This window comes from Hesperophylax consimilis, chromosome 27 (assembly GCF_061612785.1).
Source record: "Hesperophylax consimilis isolate HC1 chromosome 27, BYU_Hcon_1.0, whole genome shotgun sequence".
Lineage (NCBI taxonomy): Eukaryota > Metazoa > Arthropoda > Insecta > Trichoptera > Limnephilidae > Hesperophylax > Hesperophylax consimilis.
The window spans coordinates 20,637,381-20,661,878 of NC_142862.1; the positions used below are offsets into that span (position 1 = coordinate 20,637,381).

A 24,498-nucleotide genomic window follows, 5' to 3' on the forward strand; every position below is an offset into this window, starting at 1 on the left:
TGTAGTGATGTAAATGATTTATAAAAGAATTATAAATTTTCGATTTAAAAATATGTTCCTAACCTTTTTTCGTTATTACCTATACCAATGCTCTGTCCCTTTGCGTTTGGATATATTGTATTATTTCATAGGCAAAAAGAATTTAACCGAATTCTTCCGTTTGGGAATTAAAAAAAAGTTGCAATTTAATAAAACAATTTTATCAAATATCACAATTTACTTTACATAGAAACGAAATATTACATAATTTAACATTATGTTATAAAAAATATTATTGAATAAAGAATACAAAATTCACAGCTTTGTTGAAATAATAAAGATAAGGTACACAAAGGAAATTCATACACAGAAGAAGAAAATTATAAATATAATAAAAGTATAAAATATAGCGTTTTCGAAAAGGTGGGTATATAGTATTTTGTTGTAGGTTTTTTATTTGGTAACTTAAATGGATTTCAAAAGAGGATTTTGAATAGGTACATAATTCTTAAATATAAACACAATAATACTATATTTAAAAAATCTAGTTATTGGTCGAAGTACATGGCAGTGGTAACAGAGATCTTCAATATTGTTGTTCGATCCGGTCGGTAAGGTAGAGCTCTGTAAAAATAGTAAAAACAAATGATTAGCTTCGTTCAGACACTTCACACAATGCCGTTGTGATGCCAAATGAGATGTTCTTTAATTTTATGATGATTTAATAAGTAAGAATATTTTTTTTTAAATACCAACGGTCATCTCTCGAACTGTGAGATTCTGGCACAATTAGCTTAACATCCGTGCTGAACCAACTGACTGGCTGGATCATAAATAAAGCTATCACTAGATCGATATCTTCGGGCTTTTAGTATGAAACAAATTGGTCCTAAAAATCCATAGATATACCAATATATAGACAGTACAATTCTCATTCGGAGCCTACTTATTATACTATACAACAATGAAAAACACTTAAAGTTTTTTTTTTTTTGGTGGAGTTTTTCATTGGTGGATATAGTAAGGCAACAATATGACGTCAAAATATTCGCGGTTCCAATTTTTGTTCGGAGTTATATCCCCCTGGACTGGATAATCTACGACCTATATGATTAAAATTCGTTATAACTTTTTTTTATTTTTAAATATTTCTTTTTTTTATTAAATACTTCTACTTGAATTTAAATTTTGTTTTCGGGAATAAATGCATGCAATACTTGGAAGCGGAAATTAATCCTCTTCGCAAAATCCAATCAAGTGGAAACTCGACAGATAGATTCGTTGTCGATGATAATGCATTTTATCATCTAGTGGTGGCAATCACGTACACACGTAGACATATATGCATTTTTCTGAAATTGGGTGACATAACAGCAGTTAATACGATTTAAATATCGGTCCTAACAGGTCGACTCCAGTCAATTCAGATTTAAAAGACATTTTAAAGTAGACGTATTGTTGTAAATAAACATTGTTTTTACAGGTAAATTTTTTCAGAATTTCGAAATACCGAACTTTTGGGGACTTAAATATGAACCGATACACAAATGAACAACGAACAAAAATCATATAATCTCGACTGTTTTCTTTGGGACTATTTGAAAGAACAGGTGTTCAATGTACGTCAATAAGCCAGCGACCACCCCCCAACTGAATACCAATATTCGCAGTTAAATAGAGTTATAATTAGAACCGCTACTGCAAAGGTACTACTATCGTATCTAAACTTGTTTCACTATTAGAACGCGATAAGCGGTGCACATAGATCAGATTCGGTAGATTTAGTTGGAGCGTTGGAGGTCAGTTCTAGGTAAAAAAGCGGAACCTATGTTTTCGCTTCATATCTCATCTAAATATAATATCAAGGCAGTTAACTGACAAGCCCAAAATGGCCACCATTTATGAAACGTAATCTTTCACGTTTATGTTAATAAAATGCCCTTTTTGTATACTGTTGAAAAGTGAGCTAGCTAAGAGCTTCACAGATGCAATCATAGAGGGCAGTGCAAAGAGCTTGCTTGGAAGTCCGCAAGATGGCAGTCAGTAGCCAGTAGTCGCCAGGGTCAGTTAGGCTGCTTCCAGACAAACATGGTGTTTGCAGATCTCATTTAGCCAGCTCCTAGTTAGGTCGACCATCGAAGTCACTCTTTTAATACGCGAAGTATTGAATAAATCCCTGATTTAATATAAAGAACTTATTCTCTATAATCTCCTTCCACGACGAGTTAGAGAACTGTTTGTGGGAACACAACATATACTGTACTAAAATTTTTGCAAAGTTATTACTAATTCATACCATGAAGATCATTTTGCGCCACCCTGTGTGAAGAATAAGAACTTACTGTAATTGCCAGTGTTTGTAAAAAATATTTGTTCACATCAGTTTTGACAATCGACATCGGAATTGAAAAGAATCTACATACGGTTCCTAGAAGAAAGTTCTTAGAAGATTAGTACGAAGGGAAGATTCTTCTACGATGCGATGTACATAAGATTTTTTGATGATATCTCTACTCCGGAGGCAATGAGGAATAAATTCCCTCTAGGTATTTTTCATCTTTGGGGATGCTGTGTGGAGGATCCTTCAGGAAAAGGAAGGAGAAGAGGTTCTGGGAAGGAAAAAGAGTTTTGAGGGGTGGAAATCTGGGAGTCAATGTATCTAGGAGTGACAGACGTATGAAGAATCCCTCCCACTGCGGTGCAAGGCGATAGATCGAGAGAATCCAGCTGCAGAGTTCAAAAGGTCTCCTTCAAACATTATATCCTGACCCAGCTCCCCTAGACTTAGACAAACCTCACCCCATGAACCCGGGAACCCCTGTTAAGTAAACAAACTTAGCGAACAATTTAAGGTGACCTATGGACGGGTGTTTGTTCCAAGGGCGGCGGTAACTCACGTGCAAGTATAAAATGAGTTAATTATCTCACCCTGTGTTTAGCAGTAAGGGTATCCAGGGCAGGCTGCGGCGGGGACTCCTGCGGGGTAGAGGCGCTGGGCGAAACCGGGCAGGGGCTCCGCACCAACAGCCACGTTGCAGAAGGGGTAGTTGGGGCAAGCAGCCGCGGGCACGCCTGCGGGCCATCTGAAAATAAGAACAACGGTTAAGTTATATATATTCATATCTACTCGACCGATTACTGTCATACATATATTTTTTTTTATTTATTTTATAAAATACAGTATAATTATTTACATTTACATAGTAAGAACATATTTCAAATACAAATAAACATGTTTACCTTTACAAGAGTCTAAAACTCGTGTGTAAAGAGAAAAAATAAAAATAAAAACTTAACATACATATGTAAATAGAAGAAAAAAATTCATAAAAACATATAAAGTGAAGAGATTTTTGTTTTTTTATACAATAATATATTGAAATGTCATCGTCATTCTAATTCGCAAAATTATTTAAGGTAGTGAAGTTTATTTTATTTTTAAATTTATTATAGTCCGGTTCTAATCTCATCTCTGTCGTTAGTTGATTAAACTACACCACTCCAGTGTACGTGTATTAATTAGTGTTGTGCAAAACTGTGAAACACAAATACACCTAACTTTTTTGTTGTTTCATATAAAATTTTATTTATGTAAAAAAAAATCTCATAAGTTTTTTTCAAATTGCGTTCGGAAACTTTGGTTTTATAAAGGTGCACATTTTAATTCTTCAGTGGCTAACTTTTAGATTTGAATATAAAGGGTGATGTTTTTTACTTCTAACACTGTTTAGATCATATTTCTCACAAAAACAGTAAGGAGACAACGATTTCTGTGAGACCATATGAGTTGTTTCCAAAAGCGAACAAATTAGACTGAAGGGGTATGTAACAGTTGGTCTACGGTCGACTAAAATATAAAATAAAAATGTATAAATAATAAATACAAAATTTCAACTTATTTATAAAAAGTTTCTCGTTAACTCTTTAAGTTTTTAAGTTCCAAAAAATATATGTTATTTTTGAAGAAAATATCTATACATTTGTTATGCCAAAACGTTAATTATGTAAAATTCCCTCGATAGAAAAAAATCACAAAGTTACCTCCGAAAATTATTAAAAAACACGTTTTGTTTTGTTATTTAATATGTTATAGGCATGAAAAAATTCACAGTATATCCTTTAATACAACTAAACCATTTGTCGAGAGATTTTTTTCTCTATTTCAAACGAATCATGTTTTATTAAATATTTTCACAATTTTCACGTTTTTTAATATTAGCGCGCTCCCTCTACCATTCGTATTTACATATGTCCCTTTAAAACCATCTTTGAACGCTTACTACTGGGTCTTAATAATGAGTACTTACTCGGCAGCCCTGTAGGCCAGTGGCGCGTCGGGAGGCCCAACAGCAACAGGCCTCGGCTGCCCGTCGGGGAAGTGGCGCGCCAGCAGTTCGTTGTCACAGTTGGGGTAGTCGGGGCACAGGGCGGGGAAAAGCCCGGCAGGGTATTCCTTGGCCTGCCCCAAAGCGGAGGACACGCACACGAAGAAAAAGAGGAATACCTGAACAATTAAAATTGATTATTTTCGATATTTTTTTTACCCTCGAAAAAATTATGATAATGAAGGTATTTTTATTTTATTTTTATGTTGACGGCCTTTGACCACCTCCGTGGTCGATGGGTAACGCTCACAAATAGCAATGCGAAGGTCGCGGGTTCCTGATTCCGGAACAATTAGGACTTTTGTGCGGCTTCACACATATTGACCAACAAATTATCTACAACGATTTAAAATGTGCAATTTTTGATTATGACACTAAAACGACAATTCGTTTTCATTTGTGAGTTCGGCGGAGTTGACGTCACGCCGGGTGACGTTGGTGACAGCCGTCTTTCCAGACATTAACGTTTTCTATGTCATGATGTCATGTTGTAGCCAATTGGAAGCATATCGGAATTTCCGGTTCCCGATCAATATTTAAATGAAAATATTAAAATTACATATTTTTAGTACGATCATCACAAGCAGATTATTTTTATATATCTACCATACATTTTTAATGTTATTAGTATATTGTGAAAATTTCCTGACCATAAAGAGACTTTGAAAGAGTTTTTAAGAGAGAATTTACGCTCAACATAAAAATAAAACCTTTAATAAAATTAATCATTTTAAATAAATAAATAACTTGTATGCACCTTTGTAAAATATATTTAGTTAATCAAAATAATCGACGTGTTTCAAAACTAATTGTTGCTTCGTCAGGAAAATTAATTAAATTAAATGAAATTTGCAATTATTGTAGAAAATTAATATAGCTTAATTTTAGAAAAATACGAAGCAGCTGGGTAAAATTAATTGCAGTAATAATCACAAGTAATTTTTTAAAAAAACAAGGTTTTTAGAAAACGATAAAATAAGAAAAAATCAGTTTTTAAAAAATTTATGCTGAAATTCAGGAATATTTTCGATATTTTTTATTAGATTTAAAGGAAGTTTTTTTGTAAAATGAGGTACCGATGTATTTTAAACATGCTAAATATTAAACTGTGGGATTCTAATGTTATTTTTATATCTTGCAGATGAATTTACTCGTTATTTGATTTATTATTAAAAAAATATATTTGTGTCTCAGTATTATTTATTTTTTACCGATTATAATTTTATTTTTACTCTCTTATTTTCTCATGTTTTATGTTAAAGATGTAATATATTTCGCAAAAGCCCACTAGTTCTCAAAATATACTAACAATAATACTAAAAAAAATAGTTTTACAAATTTAAAATAAAATATTCCGTCAGTCATTTTTTCTAATTAAATACTCTAAAAATACATAAATTAGAAGATAAACATAAAACAAACAAATTAACTTTTATATTTTATACTAGCTGTACCCGGCGCACAGTGGACGGAATGAAGAAAAAACACGAATTAATTGTTTGCAGGCTAAATATTAGTGCAATATATTTTTTTTTATCTTATCAAAGAATTATAACTTTTTTTAAGTAAAAATATTAATGTACTCTTATGTAGAAATTTACAACGACAAATAATTCAATACAATTTGAAGATATACAAATATCTGGGAAAATAAAACATATTAATCATAAGTATTACATATTATAAGTCACTTCTATGAACACAAAAAGATGGGCAATAATCAGGTACACACATATTTTATTAGAAATATGGTCATATAGAAAATCTAGGTACTAAAGGTGTCTCCGTTGTCATCGGAGTCTAAAACATCACTTAAATTTCCAGAGCCATTGGACGGAATTCTTAGTAGACTTAAAACTTCGTCGGTAACACAGAACTTTTTTTTTAGGATGTGGTCGAATAGAGAAAATTACGGGGTCTGATGAGATTAACAAATTATTTGATATATCTTGATTGGTGCTTGTTCTGGAAACTTTTCGGCTATGATGTTCTCGGTAGTACCTTATCTCTTTATGCCTCGATTCTTGCACATCTTCACTTAGTTGTCCTATTGGGAGTAAAAATAATTTCATTACTGACGCACCATGTATTAGAATTTTATGAACGCTTGTCGGCATGGGGTACCATTCATATAGACGTACATAAAGTCTGGCAGTGTCTAAAGCATATTGTTCGAAACTATTTTCCTCAATGTCAATCATATCAACTGGACATTACTTTTAAAATTACTGAAAATCGCCATATTAAATCCGCATCGATTCCTGTTATTTCCGAAGACAGAATACGATTGTCAAAAAATCGACGGGCAGTGTTGCCATCATTGGTACTACTGAAACCCTGCTTTGGCATATCTACCAATAAGCCAGTTTTTTTTAAATATTTGTATTGGTCTACCCAAAGATTTGGAGAAAACTAGCTTTTCTTGCAACCACTCTAAATTATGTTTTTCAAACCTCACAATATAACTGCGGCTTTTTCTCCATTTCTTCATTAATTGTAGTGAAAAATTCTTAATGTTTTTGTAAAATGTAGGGCTCAAAATGTTAGAACCTGCCGCTATGTGGTATTTTTATGTTACGTAATTAATTAAAAAACTCTTTTGATTTCACAGAAGTGGCATTTAATATACCCCGTTCTTTTAATGCCTCGAATAATTCTCTCCGGGGAATGCATATAGGCCTTCCTAAAAATAACAAAATTGTTCAAGGAAGGACAAAAAATGATCACAATTTATATATGACATTAAAGGTGAGACTTCAGTTTACAATACTTATATATTCATAAATGGGAACAAACGATGTTTGGTTTCTAAATGCTAATTGAAATATGCATTTTAACAGCAAAAAAATTAAAAAATAGTGTAAAATTAGATGTTAGTTAAAATCTCAAACACATGATATATTGATATATAGTTTAGTAAATTAAATTAAGAATACCCTGAGGAATGTCAGCCATAACAAATTTTTGTAAATATATCCAAATGTCACTTATTACACAACCGTCTCTGCTCACGCGTAGGAGTGAACTGAAAAACGCGATGCAGAACATCCAACTTACGACACACTTTGCAGCGTTGCCAAACTTCCATCAAGCCCTATTGACATATTTAAATTAACACATAAAATGCAGAAACTATTGTACTACACTAAAAAAAAATTAAATTTAAAAAAAATTAACATTTGCAAAAACCACTTAATTCGCGTTTTTTTTCCATACCGTCCAAAGTGCGGCGTTGCTTTGGGTTATACGTAGAAGATGACATATACCACCGCAGACTTTTCCGTAGGTCTGTTCAAGATATACATTTCCGTAGTACATTATTTTGATGTATCTCATAAGGTTTAGCCAGCGTTGGCAATGTAAGCGCCCAAAAATATTTTTTTACGACTAATTACAAAACTTTGACTTTTCTCTACTTTCTATAAATATAATATGCATTTATTATAAATTTTCTAAATGATAGTGAAAACCCTATCAAAATCCGTTGCGTAGTTTTGAAGAACTAAGCGCACAAACAGACAGACACGAACAACGAAATTATTTTATTAGATTTTATTTTCTAAAATTAAATGTGGAATAATCAGCATAATACGGCTCCCTCATTGGTCGGTAAGCAATCGACATTAACCGAGTGCTGTAAAACCATGCGCAGTGCTCAACCATAATATGGTTTATGTTTATAAGTAATAAGGATTCAGTCCTGATCAATATAAAAATTTATAAAAAAACTACTTACGATTTTGGCGTTCATCTTGAATTATTCAACCTTTGGCACTCAGAAGTCAAGTCAGTAATAATACAAGTGTTATTGTAATCAGAGCTTGTCAAGTGCGACTGACGTACTGCTTCGTGCTGTCCCCTTTTATATGTCCGCAGGCTCCAAATGTTGATCTAATTGGAATAATAATCCGATATATAAAAGATAACCTGATACTCTGTGATCTGTGCGGATACTGCACATATATGAGAACAGGGTTGGCAAAAATATTTATTAATTATTAAGTAATTAATTAAAATTAAGTAATTAATTAAAAATAAGTAATTAATTAAAATTATTCATTTATTTCATTTTCCGGAAATGAGCAGTTTTCTCTGAATCAGTGGATACATAATAAAAAAGCATTTACAGATTTTCACTTTTTTTTTGATTGCTGGCAACCCGGGCGTTTATTGTAATAATATGATCAATATTACAAACATGAAAGTAACCACCTCACTAGAAGATTTCTGTTCTAAGGCGGGTACATATATTTGCTTACACATACACATACATTTATAAAAATATATACATGGAGCATTCCATATATAGTTACATACATATATAGTTATATAAAAACAGGAATTTCGTAGGAACTTTAAATTTACAACATGGTAGCGTCTAAATCTCATAATAATAACATATCAAAAAGACCCTCCACACAGCATCCCCAAATATGACATAGGCCCTGAGGGAAATTATTTTCTTCAGGGCCTGCTGTGTGGAATTAATGTAAAAAAAAAAAAAATTAAAAAATATTGCCTCTTATTTCTTTTGTTCGACAATAGCAAGTATTGTAATAATAATACAATTAGATGGAGAACAGGAACTCTTAATTTTACAGCGCCCTTAAGGTGATTTTTCACAAAAACGGCGCTATACAAATTATATTTTTATTATTGGTATCATTATAGACAAAGCGTGAAGAAAGTAAAATACACAAATATGATAATTACAGAAAGTTCATAAGAAAATCACTCATAATGTGTTTTCATAGAAAAACACGGATATTTTATATTTGCAGGTGTCAATATTATTAAAGGGGTCCACATTTTATTTCACTCAACAAAGGAGTTTTTTTAATACCTTTTAACTCTTATACATTTATTAAAATCTTTAAATGGCCGACTAGTTGAATTATGTGTAAGTTGCTGCCAGTTGTGTTATATGGCGTTTCAAATTCAGTTTAATTTGGGAGGTGGTTTGGTTATCGCCGCCCCGAGAAGTTTTATTCTATAACCAACATCTATGGCATAGGTCAAAGAGAGGTCAAAGGGTCTCCCCAAACTAGCATCTCCCGATCTGGCACACCACGCAGCTGCTGGGCAGGCGCATCCTGATTACACCTCATCCGATGAATCCGGGCACCCCTGTAAAATCACCAAACGTGGTGAACCACTTAGGATGACCTATGGAAGAGGTGTAGGTTATTCAATTAATGATTTCTGGGGCGGCATTACTCAAACCCACCTCGCAAATTATTTTGAATAAATTTATTTATTTAATTAATTTAACTGACCCTATCTGTCTTTATTATCTACTTTGCTTCTTCTTTTGAATAATGATTAATGATTAGTTATGGTTCAAATATTGTTACAATATACTGTCAAATTACCCATCAGGTAACACATCTAATACTCATTTTTTTCTTTAATTTTGAAATATTTTGTGTTTGTATGTAGAATTACTTTATGTTTGTGATACTCTTATGTTTGCTTCACTCAAATGTAAATTCTTAAACTCGATACAGGCTTAGTCCTAGTGAGGTTGATTTTTATGTGAAGAAAAAAGTGTTTTATGTGTAGTTAGATGCAATAAATAAATAAATAAATTAAAGTAATCTATTAAAACAAAAATACCGATTAAAAAATCTCTATTTTGACCCCTGTATCAGTTTTTCGCTTTTCACAACAAAACAAGTGAAATAAATCAGTTTTTCAAGAATATCCTTCAAATATTGAGTAATTTCTAATATTATTAAATATTTATGTATGTATAATTATTATTTTGTCATTATTCACTAAACGAATTTCATAATTGACAAATTAAATTTGTTTATTGATAATCTGGAAAAATTGACTATAAATTATTAATTTCATATTTTTTTTGGGACTAATACGTAATTTTCATGACTGTTCAATAAAAATGTCAATTAGTGTATTTAAATGGCTTTAACAATGTTTTATGACCAGATCTAAATATCCAGGTATTTCACGACCTTTCTTTTCCCAAATTCATTCCCCTCCTCACTCTCATCATTCTTGAAATTGGGGATGCCGTAGTCCAACTGGCTTTGAGCAGTTGCAGCACTTGTAATACGACTGCGGTATTCGAACAATGAAAAAAAAACTAGGTAAGTTAAAAGAAGTTGTGGCAACCCTAAAAAGTATTTTAGCTTTGGTACTTGAAATGTTTCACAATAATTATGTGTAATTGTCACCCAACCACAATAAATCTTATTGTAGATTGGTTTGGATAGTCATACAAATCATAATTACCTTTAAGATAACTAACTATAATGTATTCATCTGTTATCTGAATTAACAAAAATGTTCTTCTTCATTGTAGAACTTCAAGGTTAAAGGTTATCGGCTACATTCATTGAACCTTCCTACCCAGGAACTGCAGTAGAGAACTCCACCAACCACACCAAATGCCGATCGGTTAGGACCGACATTTATTTAGTATATTAACTGCTGCAATGTCATCCGATTTCAGAGAAAATCTTATAAGTCCGCGTGTGTACATGATTGCTAACAAAAGTTGATGGAATGCATTGTCATTGACAACGAGCCTATACGCCGAGTTTCAGCTCGATCGAATGTCGGGAAGTGGGTGAATTTCCACTTCAAAGATTTGCATTAATTCATTCACTATAACGAAATCTAAATTTAAATAGATCTATTTTAAATGTCTTAGGATGGGTTGTTTCACAGAATTTGAACAATTCATCAAATTTCAAACTTAAAATTCAAGTTCTGTGGAGGTTCTATTTTCATTTCAGTTCTATAAATCAACTAACGCATGATGTTATAATGACAGAACTTGAATAAAACTTTCACATAGCTTGAAAATTAACTTTGAAATTTGAGAAATTGTTCAAATTCTGTGAAACATTACCGTATTACGAATATCCTGACAGTATTTGAGACGGCTCCATGATAACTCAACACAGTGACAATTCAACACACTTTTAAAAAGTGATATAAAGTCATTAGAAACGATGAAAAAAATTTTTTTTTTAACCTAACCTAACCTACTTAACCCTGTTAATAAAGTTTTTTTTTCATAACTTTCCATGACTTTATATAACTTTTTAAAGATGTGATGAATTATCATTGTGATGATTTATCCGGTTACCATTTGAGACACTCCTAATACCATAATTATAAGCGAAAAATATTGCTTGTGCTTCGGTGAAAGACTTAGAAAGAAGAAGAAGACAGATAGTAGAATCCACTTGTGAACACGACGCGACGCCTGGTTGGGACCCGACGCATTTGTCTACTCGGCCACCAATTGACTAGTATGTTATTGTCTGCAAATAAGATAAACATAGTTGAATGGTATACAGTCAATTAAAGGAACCTAAAAATAGTTCATATTTATACCAACGGCCTTGAAGTCTGAATCAATTTTGTTATCTGCTATTTTTTTGCTGTGCAGGTAGAACCTTTAATAAAATATGTCGAGAATGTGGTAGCAACGTGTTACGTGGTAAATAACCTTTTTTAAATATCGCTTTGTGTTAAAATTTATCTTAACTGTAAAACAGTAAGCCAGGTAGCAGAGGCGGATTTGCAGTCTTGGCCGCCCTAGGCCCCAGACCATGTAGCCGCCCCTTTCTCAGTACCCATCATATTGACCAGGAGTATTCAAACTTTTCAGTAAGTTCCTAGGGTCAAAACCGTTTTAATTTTCCTGCCATTATCATTCATGGTTCATGGGGTGAGATTTGTCCAGGTCTTGGCGGCGGATACGTCTGCCCACCTGCTGCGAGGCGGGCCGGATCGAGAGAGACTGAGTAAGGGAGGCCTTTTGACCTTTCCAGCCGGACTATCTTGAACCATCGCCTTGCACCGCAGTTGGAGGGATGTATTCATACGTATGTCACTCCTGGACACACTAATCCCCAGATTCCTACCCACCCCTCATACATTTTCCTTTTCAGAACTACCTATCCTTCCCTTCCTTAAAAAAAACCCTCCACACAGCATCATCATATTCATGGTGATTTCCATCCATATCTAATTATGCGAAATAACACTTTTTACGTGAGGTATCGTCCACGTCCTGTAAAATATTTTGATTTTGTTAATATTGCAGTACATACACGTCGCGTCGCGAATACCTTTAAGAAATTAGAAAAACGCTCGTCAACTCGCTGCAATTGCTGTACGCACACTGGCATACTGACCACTGCCGGCACTGACTGCTGTCGCCTGTCGCGAGCGGGTGCGTATTTCCAATCCCTACGCGGGTTTGTTCCTCTGGAACGATTTCGGTCCAAAAATGGACCACATTTCCTACCATTCGTAAAACATTTATTGTAATTATTTAAAACATTTTCTTGGCCAGCCGTTTTTTATAACACGGAGCTATTGCAAATTGCAATGCTTTATCTATTTTGACCATAGATGTCACAAATCCGAACTCCGTAGGCTACTTTAGAACAATGCTAAAAAGAAATAAAAATCCTTTGCCTCTTAATCCTATTCCTACGTTCTTCCACCCCCCCCCCCCTTTTTCATAGATTTTAACAAAAAATATATATATTTTTATTTTTTAAAGAAAATAACTTTATAATGTCACACTTTATTATTCACTATCATCAGTGGAAAGTTCATAATTGACATAAATAACATCTTATTATTGTATTATTTTATAATCTCTGATTTATTTATTTATTATAGCTTTTGTAAGGTGATGAAGAGCGTGTTCACACAGAGCTATAATATGCGTGGGATGGCGTATTTCGGCATATCGCTCGCCGTACATTCCAAATTGGAAAGTATGGCGAGCGATATGCTGAAATACGCCATCCCCCGCATATTATAGCTCTGTGTGTGAACACGCTATTATGCATAACAATACCTAACGCGGTTCAGTCACTAGCGCAACTGAATGGATTGGAAATACGCGAGCGGGCGAGTGACGGAGCATGACAGGTGTGGCGAGGGCGGCTGCGGGGCGCGGGGGCGCGCTGTGTGCTGTGTGTGAACACGCTCTTGCATATCGCTATTTCGTACGTACAATATTTAGGTACTTAGGAAGTAATTTCTTGTTATCATCTGTGACTTTTTTGTCACGATTGGCCGCCCCTAATATCTGGCCGCCCTAGGCCTGGGCCTACATAGGCCTAAGGGCAAATCCGCCTCTGCCAGGTAGTTTTTTTTTACATCATCTCCACACTGGATGCCCCGAAGATAGTAATATCTCTTCTGGGCCTATGTCATCTTTGGGGATTCTGTTTATGGTATCTTTTTAGGAAAGGAAAGTTTGGAAGTTCTAGGAAGGAAAAATACACGAGGGGTACAGTCTGGGGTCACTGTGTCCAGGAATGACGGATATACGAATCCATCCCTTCCATTGAGGTGCAAGGCGGTGTTCCAAGAGAGTCCTGTTGGAGAGTTCAAAATATCTTTCTCAACCTGTCTTTCTTTTCTAAGCAGTTGGTGGACAAACACATCCGTCCACAAGACCCGGATAAACCTCACCCCATTAACTCAGGCACTCCTGATAAGTCACCAATCGAGCGAAGCGCTTAGGGTGATCTATGACAGATGTGTTGATTATCCAATAAATGGTTCCTAGGTACTTATACTTGCCTTCCAAATTGAAAATTGTTTCCGTAGCAGTCAAAAATAGAGATATGGCGACAAATATGGCCGAAGAAGATAGGGTTCCATTAGCTCAGTTGGTAGAGCGTGCACCGGCAAGACAAGTATCCCGGGTTCGAGTCCTAGATGTGACCGTATCTTATTCTGATTTTTCTCTTTCATATTTTCGTTTAGGAATCGCTTATATTGTCTTCAATAATTAAATATGTGAAAAATATGTACGCATTGGTGTTCGACCAATGTTCAACATATCTACAACTAGGAAGTGTGTATATCTACTACGTTTTAAGATCAAATCAAATACTTAATTAATTCCTAATACGCATTTCACAGTTTATAAAAACTGCTTTCCTCTGTAGGAATTTGCAACTCAGTATATTTATTGCGTGACCTAGCCAAGGCGATGTACCACACCCAATGCAAGAAAATTACAATATTTGCGTCGTATTCGTAAGTCATTCTAAATTATTGTGATAATTTATTAATGGAAAGCATTTTAGATTACGAATTAATGATAATAAATGCACATTCATAATATTTACTAATTCACGCGGCGGTAGCGCTTTAGTAATACAAACTTATTTATTAGTAGGTGTAAGTTTTGTGTAATAAATACTTCCTATTTTTTTAATTTCCTTGTTGCAAAAGGCACTACTTATCGAATGGATCTTTATGATTTGGTACCAAATTTTTGAAGTTTGTTTCTGTTTAATCCCTCCAGCATTTTAGGGTCATACATGACAGGGTGTCCATATTTTTAGTATTTTTTTTTCTATCATGCGAAAATATGTAATTTTTTGACGTTAAACAGAAAAATAATAACTCTTTCCAGTTTATCTCAAATATTTATACTGGACGCCATTAATAAATTCCTATCAATAGACAAAATGAATAATTCATATTTCACGCCGCTATGGTAACAACCGGTTTGACTTTAAAATTTATTTTTTATTATATAAACGAGATAAGAGTGAAGTTACAATTTTCTTGCAATTTCAACAACATCTCGGTTCAATAAACAAGTTGTATAAAAATCATATGCCTCTCTCCTTTTTATTCAGCCCTCGATCCAAATATTCCTATTTTTACGTCAATAGCAGACATGAAATGGTTCGTATACATTTACGAACTGAAACGAACCGAACCACGAATTATGGGAAAGGAACAAAGCAACTGCAAGCGGCGTTTCGCCCCACTTGCGGTTGCTCGGTTCCTTTCCCGTAAGTCGAGGTTCAGCTCGGCAGTTTATTCGCACGACTCCCGGTAAACGGTACGGCTCAATTGAACGGTTATCATTTTTATCATAAGGTATTTGAGAAAAAAAACGGCGTATAATAACGAAGTATAATTGTTATTACATACTCAGAGACGTCTGGACATAAGTCTGGACGTGGTCATATGTACCTACACCTACTGACTACCTAGCATCTTATTTTTCTTGCGGTACGAGCGGCGCACCGGTACCAAAAGTCGTATGATCATTCATACGCTGAGAACCGGGAGCCATATTGGGGGGGACGTAGTGGGGGAGCTGTACCGGGGGAGCTGTATCGAGCGAGTCGTATCGGGCGAGCACAGTAATTTCATACGCTCTGAGCTCACGGCTCCCTTTCAATTGAGCCGTCGTTCAATTGTGCCATCGTTCAATTGAGCCGTCGTTCAATTAAGCCGTCATTCGATTGAGCCTTTGTTCAATTGAGCCGTCGTTCAATTGAACCGTCGTTCAATTGAGCCGTAGGTACATTTAATTTAACCGTTGTTAAATTGAGTCGACTCTTTGAGCCGTACGAAAAAATATATATATATATATTTTTTTAAATTTTTATTAGGTACAATATTTTTTACAATTAAGGTTTTCCAGTAATGTAGGCCTCACTGGGTGGCTTGCCCGTGCTGAAGCCTTCATTTTATAATATGAAAATATAAATTACATAATACATTAAAGAGAAAAATTATACATTTAAAATTAAAAATACATAATAATATATTTAAAATTAAAAATAGTACATTGAAAATTGTTATGTATGGCCATGTTGGCAGTCCTGGTGCGTCACGTGGGAGATTATAACGAGTGTGCGCAGTGTCAATAAACGTCATAGGTCTGAGTCAACAGTCTTTTATTTTTAATAATCCCCGATATAATAATTGGCGACGAGGATAATCGAAAAAGTTAAATTAATAACGAGTAATATTAAGTCCAGTGTAAAACAGTGATTTCGTCTTTGTTTTTTCAATCATTTTAACATGTCTACGAGTACTTTGCCAGTGCCGCAATACGAGTCGAGTTGTGAAACCTTCGGAATGTTTTTAGAACGTGTTCAAATTTATTTAAAAGTAATTAATATTACGGACAAAGAGAAAATTGGATATCTTTGTATGATTATTGGTGCGGAAAAATATAAAATTTTAAAAGAAACAGTTCATCCGAAAAATATTGAAGAGCTAACTTATAACGAGATTGTAACAACACTTCAAAATAAATATGAAGAAAAAAAATGTACGATCGCCCAAAGATAGAAATTTTATAATCGTCAGCAACAGTCGAACGAGGGAATTGATGATTACATTTCAGAAATAAAAAGTCTGTCAATATCATGTAATTTTGGAGCATTTCTGGATGAAGCCTTGAGGGATAAATTGGTGTGCGGTGTGAAAAATGAAGCCATGACTATAAGATTACTGTCTGAAGATGAATCGCTGAGTTTCGAAAAAGCAAAAAAAATTGTGAAGAATATGGAGACAGTAAGTTGTTCTGCAGAAATATTACACAAAGAAGATCTTTCATCGGGAGTTTTCGAAGTAAAGCCGAAAACGTCACGTCAAAGGAGTACTAGTCCGCAACAAGGTCAAAGGAGTTCAATGTCATCAAGTCGTCTTTCATCTCCATCACGTGGAAATCCCAGAAAAAGATGCGAGAGGTGTTTTATCAGTCATCAACCAGAGTCATGTCCGTCAAGGAATTGGAAATGTTACAAGTGTAATACATACGGTCATACGTCAAAATTTTGTTCTAGTGTAAAATCAATTGTTATTAATCATGTAAAATGTGTGGGTAATATAAATGTTTTAAATATGTCCGTGTCTGAAACAGCTAATATTGATTTGTTTGTAAACGGTAGGAAAATGTCCTTCATGATTGACACAGGGAGTTCATCGACCTTGATAAGTCACAAAATGTACATAAAATTTTTCAAAACTTGTAAATTAAGTCAGTTCTATGGTAATTTGTTTACAGCAAATAGTCAAAATTTATATTGTTTTGGATTTTTTATTGCAAAAGTAAGTGTAAAAGATGATTCTAAATTGGTCGTGGATTTACCAGTATTAGTTATTAAAAATCTATCGTCTGAAGCTATTCTTGGTAGGAATTGGATAAATGTTTTGAATCCGTCTTGGGAAAATACATTTATAAATTCTTTTATGTCAAATATTGGTAATGATAATACTGTAAATTCAGTGTCTGTCAGTGGAAAAAATAAATCAAACATTGTCGAAAAATTGTCACAAAAATATTTAAATTCTTTTTCTAAAACGAATAACGACATACCAATTAAAGAGTTTTCGGTAAATTTAAGTTTAAAAAATAATTCAACTCCTGTTTTCCACAAAGCATATGAGGTCCCTTATGCACTGCGTGCAGAAGTATGCCAAGAGCTAGATCGTCTTGAAAGCGAAGGCATAATTTCTAAAGTTAAATATAGTACTTGGTCTTCTCCAATAGTTTGTGTACCAAAACAAAATGGAAAAATACGTTTATGTGCAGATTTAAAATCTACAGTCAATCCACAATTGAGAATTGATCAATATCCTATTCCACGTCCAGAGGATATTTTTAATAAATTTTCAGGTTGTCAAGTATTTTGTAAATTAGACTTAACAAATGCATATTTACAGTTGTCTGTGTCAGATTCTAGTAAAGAATTACTTACAATTAATACATGTAATGGTTTATATGTTTACAATCGTTTACCTTTTGGGTTGTCATCGGCTCCTGCCACATTTCAAATGGTCATTGATACAGTCTTGGGAGGCATAAAAAACTGTGCTGCATACATTGATGATATTTGTGTAGGTGGTAAAGATGAAACGGAGTGTTGTAATACTTTAGAAAAAGTTTTGTCAAAGTTAAATGAGTTTAATATAAAAATTAATGTGTCAAAAAGTGAATTTTTTGTATCTTCTTTTGAATTTTTAGGTTTTACTTTGTCAGGTCAAGGCAAAAGTCCGTCTTTGTCGAAAGTTGAGAAAATTAAGTCTACTGGGTGTCCAGAAAATGTTACTCAACTAAAATCGTATTTGTCAATGTTGAATTTTTATAGGAATTTTATTCCTATGTGTCCTACTGTACTAGAACCACTCCATAATTTATTAAGAAAGAATGTAGAATGGTGTTGGTCTGATGAATGCGAAAAAGCATTTATAAATAGTAAGTCTCTCTTGTCAGATAAAACTATGTTAGTTTTATTTGATCCGTCAAAACCATTGTGTCTTACAGTCGACTCCAGTGCATACGGTGTCGGATGTGTCTTAAGTCATGTCGTAAAGAATCAAGAATTTCCTATAGCTTTTGAGTCTGCAACGTTAAATTCAGCTCAAAGAAATTATAGCCAATTGCACAAGGAAGCCCTTGCTGTTATTTTTGGAATCAAGAAATTTCATAAATATTTAATTGGTCGTCATTTTACTATATATACTGATCATGCTCCATTGTTGTCTTTATTTGCCGAAGATAAAAAAGTCCCCGTTTTAGCTGCATCACGTCTCATAAGATGGTCTATAATATTGTCCGCGTACAATTATAAATTAGTTTTTAAAAATGGACTGAAAATTCCTCAAGCTGATGTGATGTCACGTTTGCCAAGTGAACAACAATTTAATGTAGAGGAATGTAATTTTGTATACATGTCAACACCCTTAATTCCATTTTCAGAAGTTGAAAGTCATTCTGAAAAAGATGAAATGTTATCTAAAGTCATTAAGTATGTTTCAATCGGTTGGATTGAAAACTTGTCAAGTCCAGAAATTAAAAAATATTTCAAGTTCAGAAATTTACTGTCGGTCAAGGGAAAATGTCTTTTATTTGGTGACAGAATTGTAATACCAGAATCTCTTAAGTCTAAAGTCTTAAATTTAATACATTATGGTCATCCTGGTATAGTCAGATCAAAAATTCTTGCTCGTTCTTATGTTTGGTGGTTAGGTATGAATCAAGATATTGAAGATATTATTTCTAGATGTGAAATGTGTCAGTCGGTACAAAAAGCTAACAAAAATGTGCGTCATAATTGGCCTATTGCTGAAAGTCCATGGGAAAGAGTCCATTTGGATTTTTTTGACTTAAAAGGTTCCAAATACTTGTTAGTTTGTGATTCATATTCAAAGTGGATAGAATGTTTTTATATGAAAAATACTAAATATTCGGATTTGTTATCAAAATTAAGTGAAGTTTTTTCCAGATTTGCGTTTCCGAAAACTATTGTTTGTGATAACGGTCCTCCATTTTCATGTAAAGAATTTTCTATTTTTTGTAAAGAAAAATCTATTAAATTATTATTTTCTCCACCAAATAATCCCGAGTCAAATGGATTAGCAGAACGATCTGTTCAAACATTCAAAAAGATTTTAATTAAATTTATGTTTTCAAAAAATTCTAAATTTTTGTCACCAGCTCAACGTCTAATAGATTGTTTGTATACTTATCGTTCCACCCCTACTTCTGTCACGGGTTTGTCTCCTATGGCTAAAATATTTTCGTATGAGCCACGTACACCTCTTCATGTTTTGACAGAAGAAAATAATGTAAATAAAAGTAAGCAATCAAGTAAAAATGCATTGACAGAGTATGAGGAAAATGATAATGTATTGGTATACTTAAGACATTTGAAAGGTCCTATGAAATGGGTTCAGGGAACTATTAAGTTAAAATTAAGTTCATGGGTGTATTTAATTCTTTTAATCGGAGGAGAGGTAAAAAAGGTCCATGTTAACCAAATAAAAAAAAGTTGCATTAAGTTAAAATCAAATTATGAAAATCCCGATAAATGGTATGACTTGGGAAGTCAAGAAAATAAAAATGATAGTGAGCCTTTACCCAGCACTAGTGGGAAAACTGATGTAGTAACTAGGGCTGGCAGATTGGTGAAACCTCCTGTCAGATTTAGTCATAGTGATTATGTTTAAGTTTTATTTGGTATTGTAAATTGTTTGAAAATGAAAAAAAATAAAGGAGGAAAGGATGTTATGTATGGCCATGTTGGCAGTCCTGGTGCGTCACGTGGGAGATTATAACGAGTGTGCGCAGTGTCAATAAACGTCATAGGTCTGAGTCAACAGTCTTTTATTTTTAATAATCCCCGATATAATAAAAATAATCTTGTGTGTTTGTGTGTGATGTGTGTTTATATTGGTTTTGTGTGTTACGTGTAGGTTTTATTTTTATTTTATGCTATGAAATTTTGGTAAAATAGTCTTTTTTGTTCTTTAATCCATTTTGTAATTTTGTGTGTGAATTTATTTTTATTTTCCTCAATTTTAATTACAAGTTTTAAACTGTTGAAAGCTTTTATTGCATGGTATTGGTAGTGTCTTTGTCCAAAGCTTGAATTTACTGTCGGAGTTTTTATGTTTTCTTGTCTAACTGCTTGAGTTGGTACCGTTGTTCCTGCCCTTAATAAAATGATTTCTGACCCACCGCTAGTGGATGGCTCATACGCTGGTGTCTACCACAACATATGCCTCCTAATCTACAAAATCCAAAATGGACTTATACACACAAACACAACATTTAAACAAACGTCACAAGTACACGAACATTATACTAGGCAACATAACAAATTGTGCACACATGCTGTAAGGACTGAAAGTGGCAAAAGAGGCATTGGCCACGAGGGTGTACAAATATACAATCTCCTTCCAGATAAACTTAAAACGGAGAGTATAAATGTATTTAAAAAAAAACTTTTTAATCTTAAGTTATTAGAACAATATTAGAATACTATTTATTTAATGTTATATATTTAAGTTAAGAAAGTGAAATGTAAATTTCTTTTAACTTAATAAATAAAAAATAAATAAATTACCTTTGTGCGAACCATAGATTCAATCGAATACCACATTTATGAATTTAAAAAGTCTAAAACGTAGATTAGTCCATACTGTCCGGATTTAGTGAAAATTTGTCATACCCGATCGGAGAACGTTGTGTGGCAGAAGGAAATAGGAATAGGAAGAAAATAGCACAGTGAATGTTAAAAATGTTGGTGCGGTTGATAACAACATTAAAAAACCCTTTGAGATGCCAGAGAATAAGTTGAATTTTTGAAAAAGGGATTTTCGGAATTAGAAAACCATTACTGGGTAAAACACAGACTTAAAACAATTATTATTAAAGACTCTCCGATTTGAAAGCGAGACTAATGATATCGTCCAACCTTCCAGAAAAAATAAGACCACTTTAAACACAAAGAAGAATTAACATTACAGAAACAACATGTCGTCCTTAATGAATATAAAAACCTACCGAGGAATCCAGATACTTAATGGATCTATTATTAAATTTAATCTTAGAATAATAATGCAATGTAATAATATAAACCAATTATCGTCACCTATCACGCCTATCTGGAGCTGTCATTAAAACAACTATATATAATGATGACATAATCACAAAAGATGAGTTACTTCTTCCAAATTGAGCCACATTCTCGTGATCTTTATAACTTTGCAGATATTCTGCCCCCTCCCTGCATGAAATTAATGTGTAGATTGTATGGTAGCAACATCAAGAAAAACCTAATAAGTTACGAAAATTCAAATTACAACACGGAGAAAACTAACTGATATAAAATTCTGTTAATTTACTAAAAATTTGGTCAAATTATTCGTTTTACTGTTAAAAACGGGACTGCAGTCCTTTAACAAATGAATTAACAGAGTTCCTGACAAGGTATCAGTTAAAAGCGAATGTTTTATGAGGAAAAATACATATGATATTTATTAGGAAAGAACACGTGCGTGAATACATGTTACCATATATTCTGAATGACTAATTTTTTATCAGGAAATTGGCATGCTATCACTTAATTGACAGGATTTTTTTACGTGAAAATTATACGTTGAACAAATTACTCACATACATTGGGAAAACTACACCAATAAATTTATTTTTAATTTTTGTATCAAAGAAATTAAATCAAAATAATAAAATTTTATTGCATAATGGTGTATACACAGTTCTTTATTATTATATATTTATGTTTGTTTACCAATAATTAAAAATAAATCTACATGTCCTGAGCCAAAGGTTCCTTCATAAGGCTACTGAAAATTAAGACATAAGAATAGACAAATAAGCAGAGACAAAAATATTTAACAATAAACAAAACATTAATCATTCTGAAGCATGTAGATAAGTTTATTAAAACAATGGTTTGAACAAAGATAAATATTTTAATTCATTTTCTTATTCAAGCAATAAATTTCACCGTCAGGGGGCCTACTTTGTATCTTTCGGGTTAACAAACCAGTAAGTTCGTGGTTTAACCTTTCCTTGCCGGTGCTGTCAACTGAGTATACATCGTCGTACAGAGTAGGCCCCCTGGTTGAAGTCTAGAAATAAAAAATTAACAAAAGTTGTATAGAACGTTCACCATTAAAAAATTAAGAAAAATTGAGAAAATGGTTTTCCATGGAAAATCCAGACAAAATAAACAATGTATTGTGAATGATCATTGCAGGATACAATCTAAAAATGCTCGCAATCCACAAAGTTAAATAGTTTAGCTACGTTTTACTGTTCGTCTGGGTTTTCCGCAAGTTAAATAATCATTACACAGTAATCCTCCGCAACTAGAGCCGGTTAGACATCAATTAAATTTGATATAATTCATGAATCAATTCACGAATTTATATGCATTTATTCAAATTTAATTTGCTCTCGATGCGAATGCGGATTAATGGGTATTATTTGGCCGGTTCATGAGTGTAGATGATGCAAATCGAGCTCGCACCGTGAATTCCTGTCGTGAAGGTCGGTTGGTTTGTAGGAATACGCGAGTTAGGATCGGTCTGTATAATTGATGGTAAAAAAGCAGACGGTCTTGTACATAAGGTTTGAAAATCAAGTTTAAGATATTTTGGTGTTCTAGACATTTTTTCGTTGCATGAATTTGTACACTGTTGGTGAGGTAAACGGCACACCGTGAATGGTGTTGGCTGATTGTCGTCGATTGCTACAATAATCTCAATTTTCTGGAGGCAGTGGGTCTACGACATTCCCAACTCGGGGAATGTTGCGAGGTTGAAGGAAACGGTGCTATGAATGGCATCGGTCGTGTTTTATGAACAGATCTGAAAAGCAACGGACTTCCCCTTCAGGATCACAACCTAACCCTATGAAGTGCATCGGCCGTGTTTTATGACCATAAGCTGCAAAATTTAGGTCTAGAAAATCTGTAGTCACCACTAGAATATACTTATATACTATAAACCACAACTTCTTTATTCAGTAAGTTGTGACCTTCAAACGTATTAATATAATGCATTTTGACGGGTGGGGAACTTTTGTGTATTGAAAATGGTTTTTTCTTCGAATTTCGCAGAATAATAAATATATATTGCACTATACAAACATTAACATAAAGAAATCCAGTGATTTTTTAATTATGAATGTTCACCATCTAACTTAAATATCAGTATTATTTTTTTAAACACATGTCGATTTCATATATGACGTCATACGTACCTTGTTTTACTGTTAAGTAAGGTCAATCCCACTCGGGTCGGTATGAAAACAAAAAATACAATTTAAACATTCAGCAAGATTTAAAAAAAAATCTTTGAAATAATTTGTAAACCGCTGTAGCCAGAACCCGCCGAGCAATCACAGCGCGTTTGAATGTCTCACGGTTTCAATTGTTTTAAATGACATTTTATTGTTCATTTACCCCAAATCTTTATCAATTAAATTCAAATCACAGCAATACTTACAAAAAATAGAAAAAGAATCTTGAGGTGGACACTTTAGCGAGTTGGTCTGTGAGGGTGCAAAGTAAAAAAAAAATTGGGCACCGGTATGATTTGAGCCAGGGCCAAAAGCATTATAGTTATTTATTTATTATTATCGAAATCTAAAATTAATGGCTGCCCCGCTCGGAGAAAAATGAGCACAATTTTTTTTTTTATCAACATACTGTTAAAAATGTGACTGCATGACTATTTCCCAATAAAATATTAATCATTCAGAATATATCTGAAAACGTGCTCACGCAGGTGTCCTAGCTCGAATGAATTCAATGGACGAGATGCGAAACTATTATCATTTTGAACGCGTGTTCCAACACCGTCATAACATATTCGTGCTTTACTGATAGTTGTGGAATTTTTCAACTCAAACTTAGTGATTTATTTTTCGGGTATTATGGGGTGTTGCCCTACCTCCTTCTTTATCCAACGTTTCGGACAGCATTACAGTGTCCATCAACAGGGCAGATAAGTAGAAACCGCCCTAACAACATACCCATTTTAATTTGATATGTGA

General features: G+C 33.6%; 1 protein-coding gene across 1 annotated transcript; it reads right to left on the bottom strand.

Moving 5' to 3' along the window:
- Positions 1 to 352: 352 nt before the first annotated feature.
- Positions 353 to 8,237, bottom strand: LOC149410734 (uncharacterized). Its single transcript, XM_089647888.1, has 4 exons — positions 8,101 to 8,237; positions 4,287 to 4,483; positions 2,908 to 3,062; positions 353 to 603 (listed from the first exon to the last, which is right to left on the bottom strand). Exons 1-3 carry the CDS (start codon positions 8,113 to 8,115, stop codon positions 2,915 to 2,917), a joined length of 360 nt encoding a protein of 119 aa, XP_089504014.1. The 5' UTR covers positions 8,116 to 8,237; the 3' UTR covers positions 353 to 603; positions 2,908 to 2,914.
- Between the last annotated feature and the right edge of the window lie 16,261 nt (positions 8,238 to 24,498).

Excerpts from the sequence above, each read along its gene's own strand:
- LOC149410734 (XM_089647888.1), bottom strand. Across the intron at positions 3,063-4,286 it reads CTGGCCTACAGGGCTGCCGA|ATGGCCCGCAGGCGTGCCCG; the intron begins GTAAGTACTCAT and ends TCTTATTTTCAG.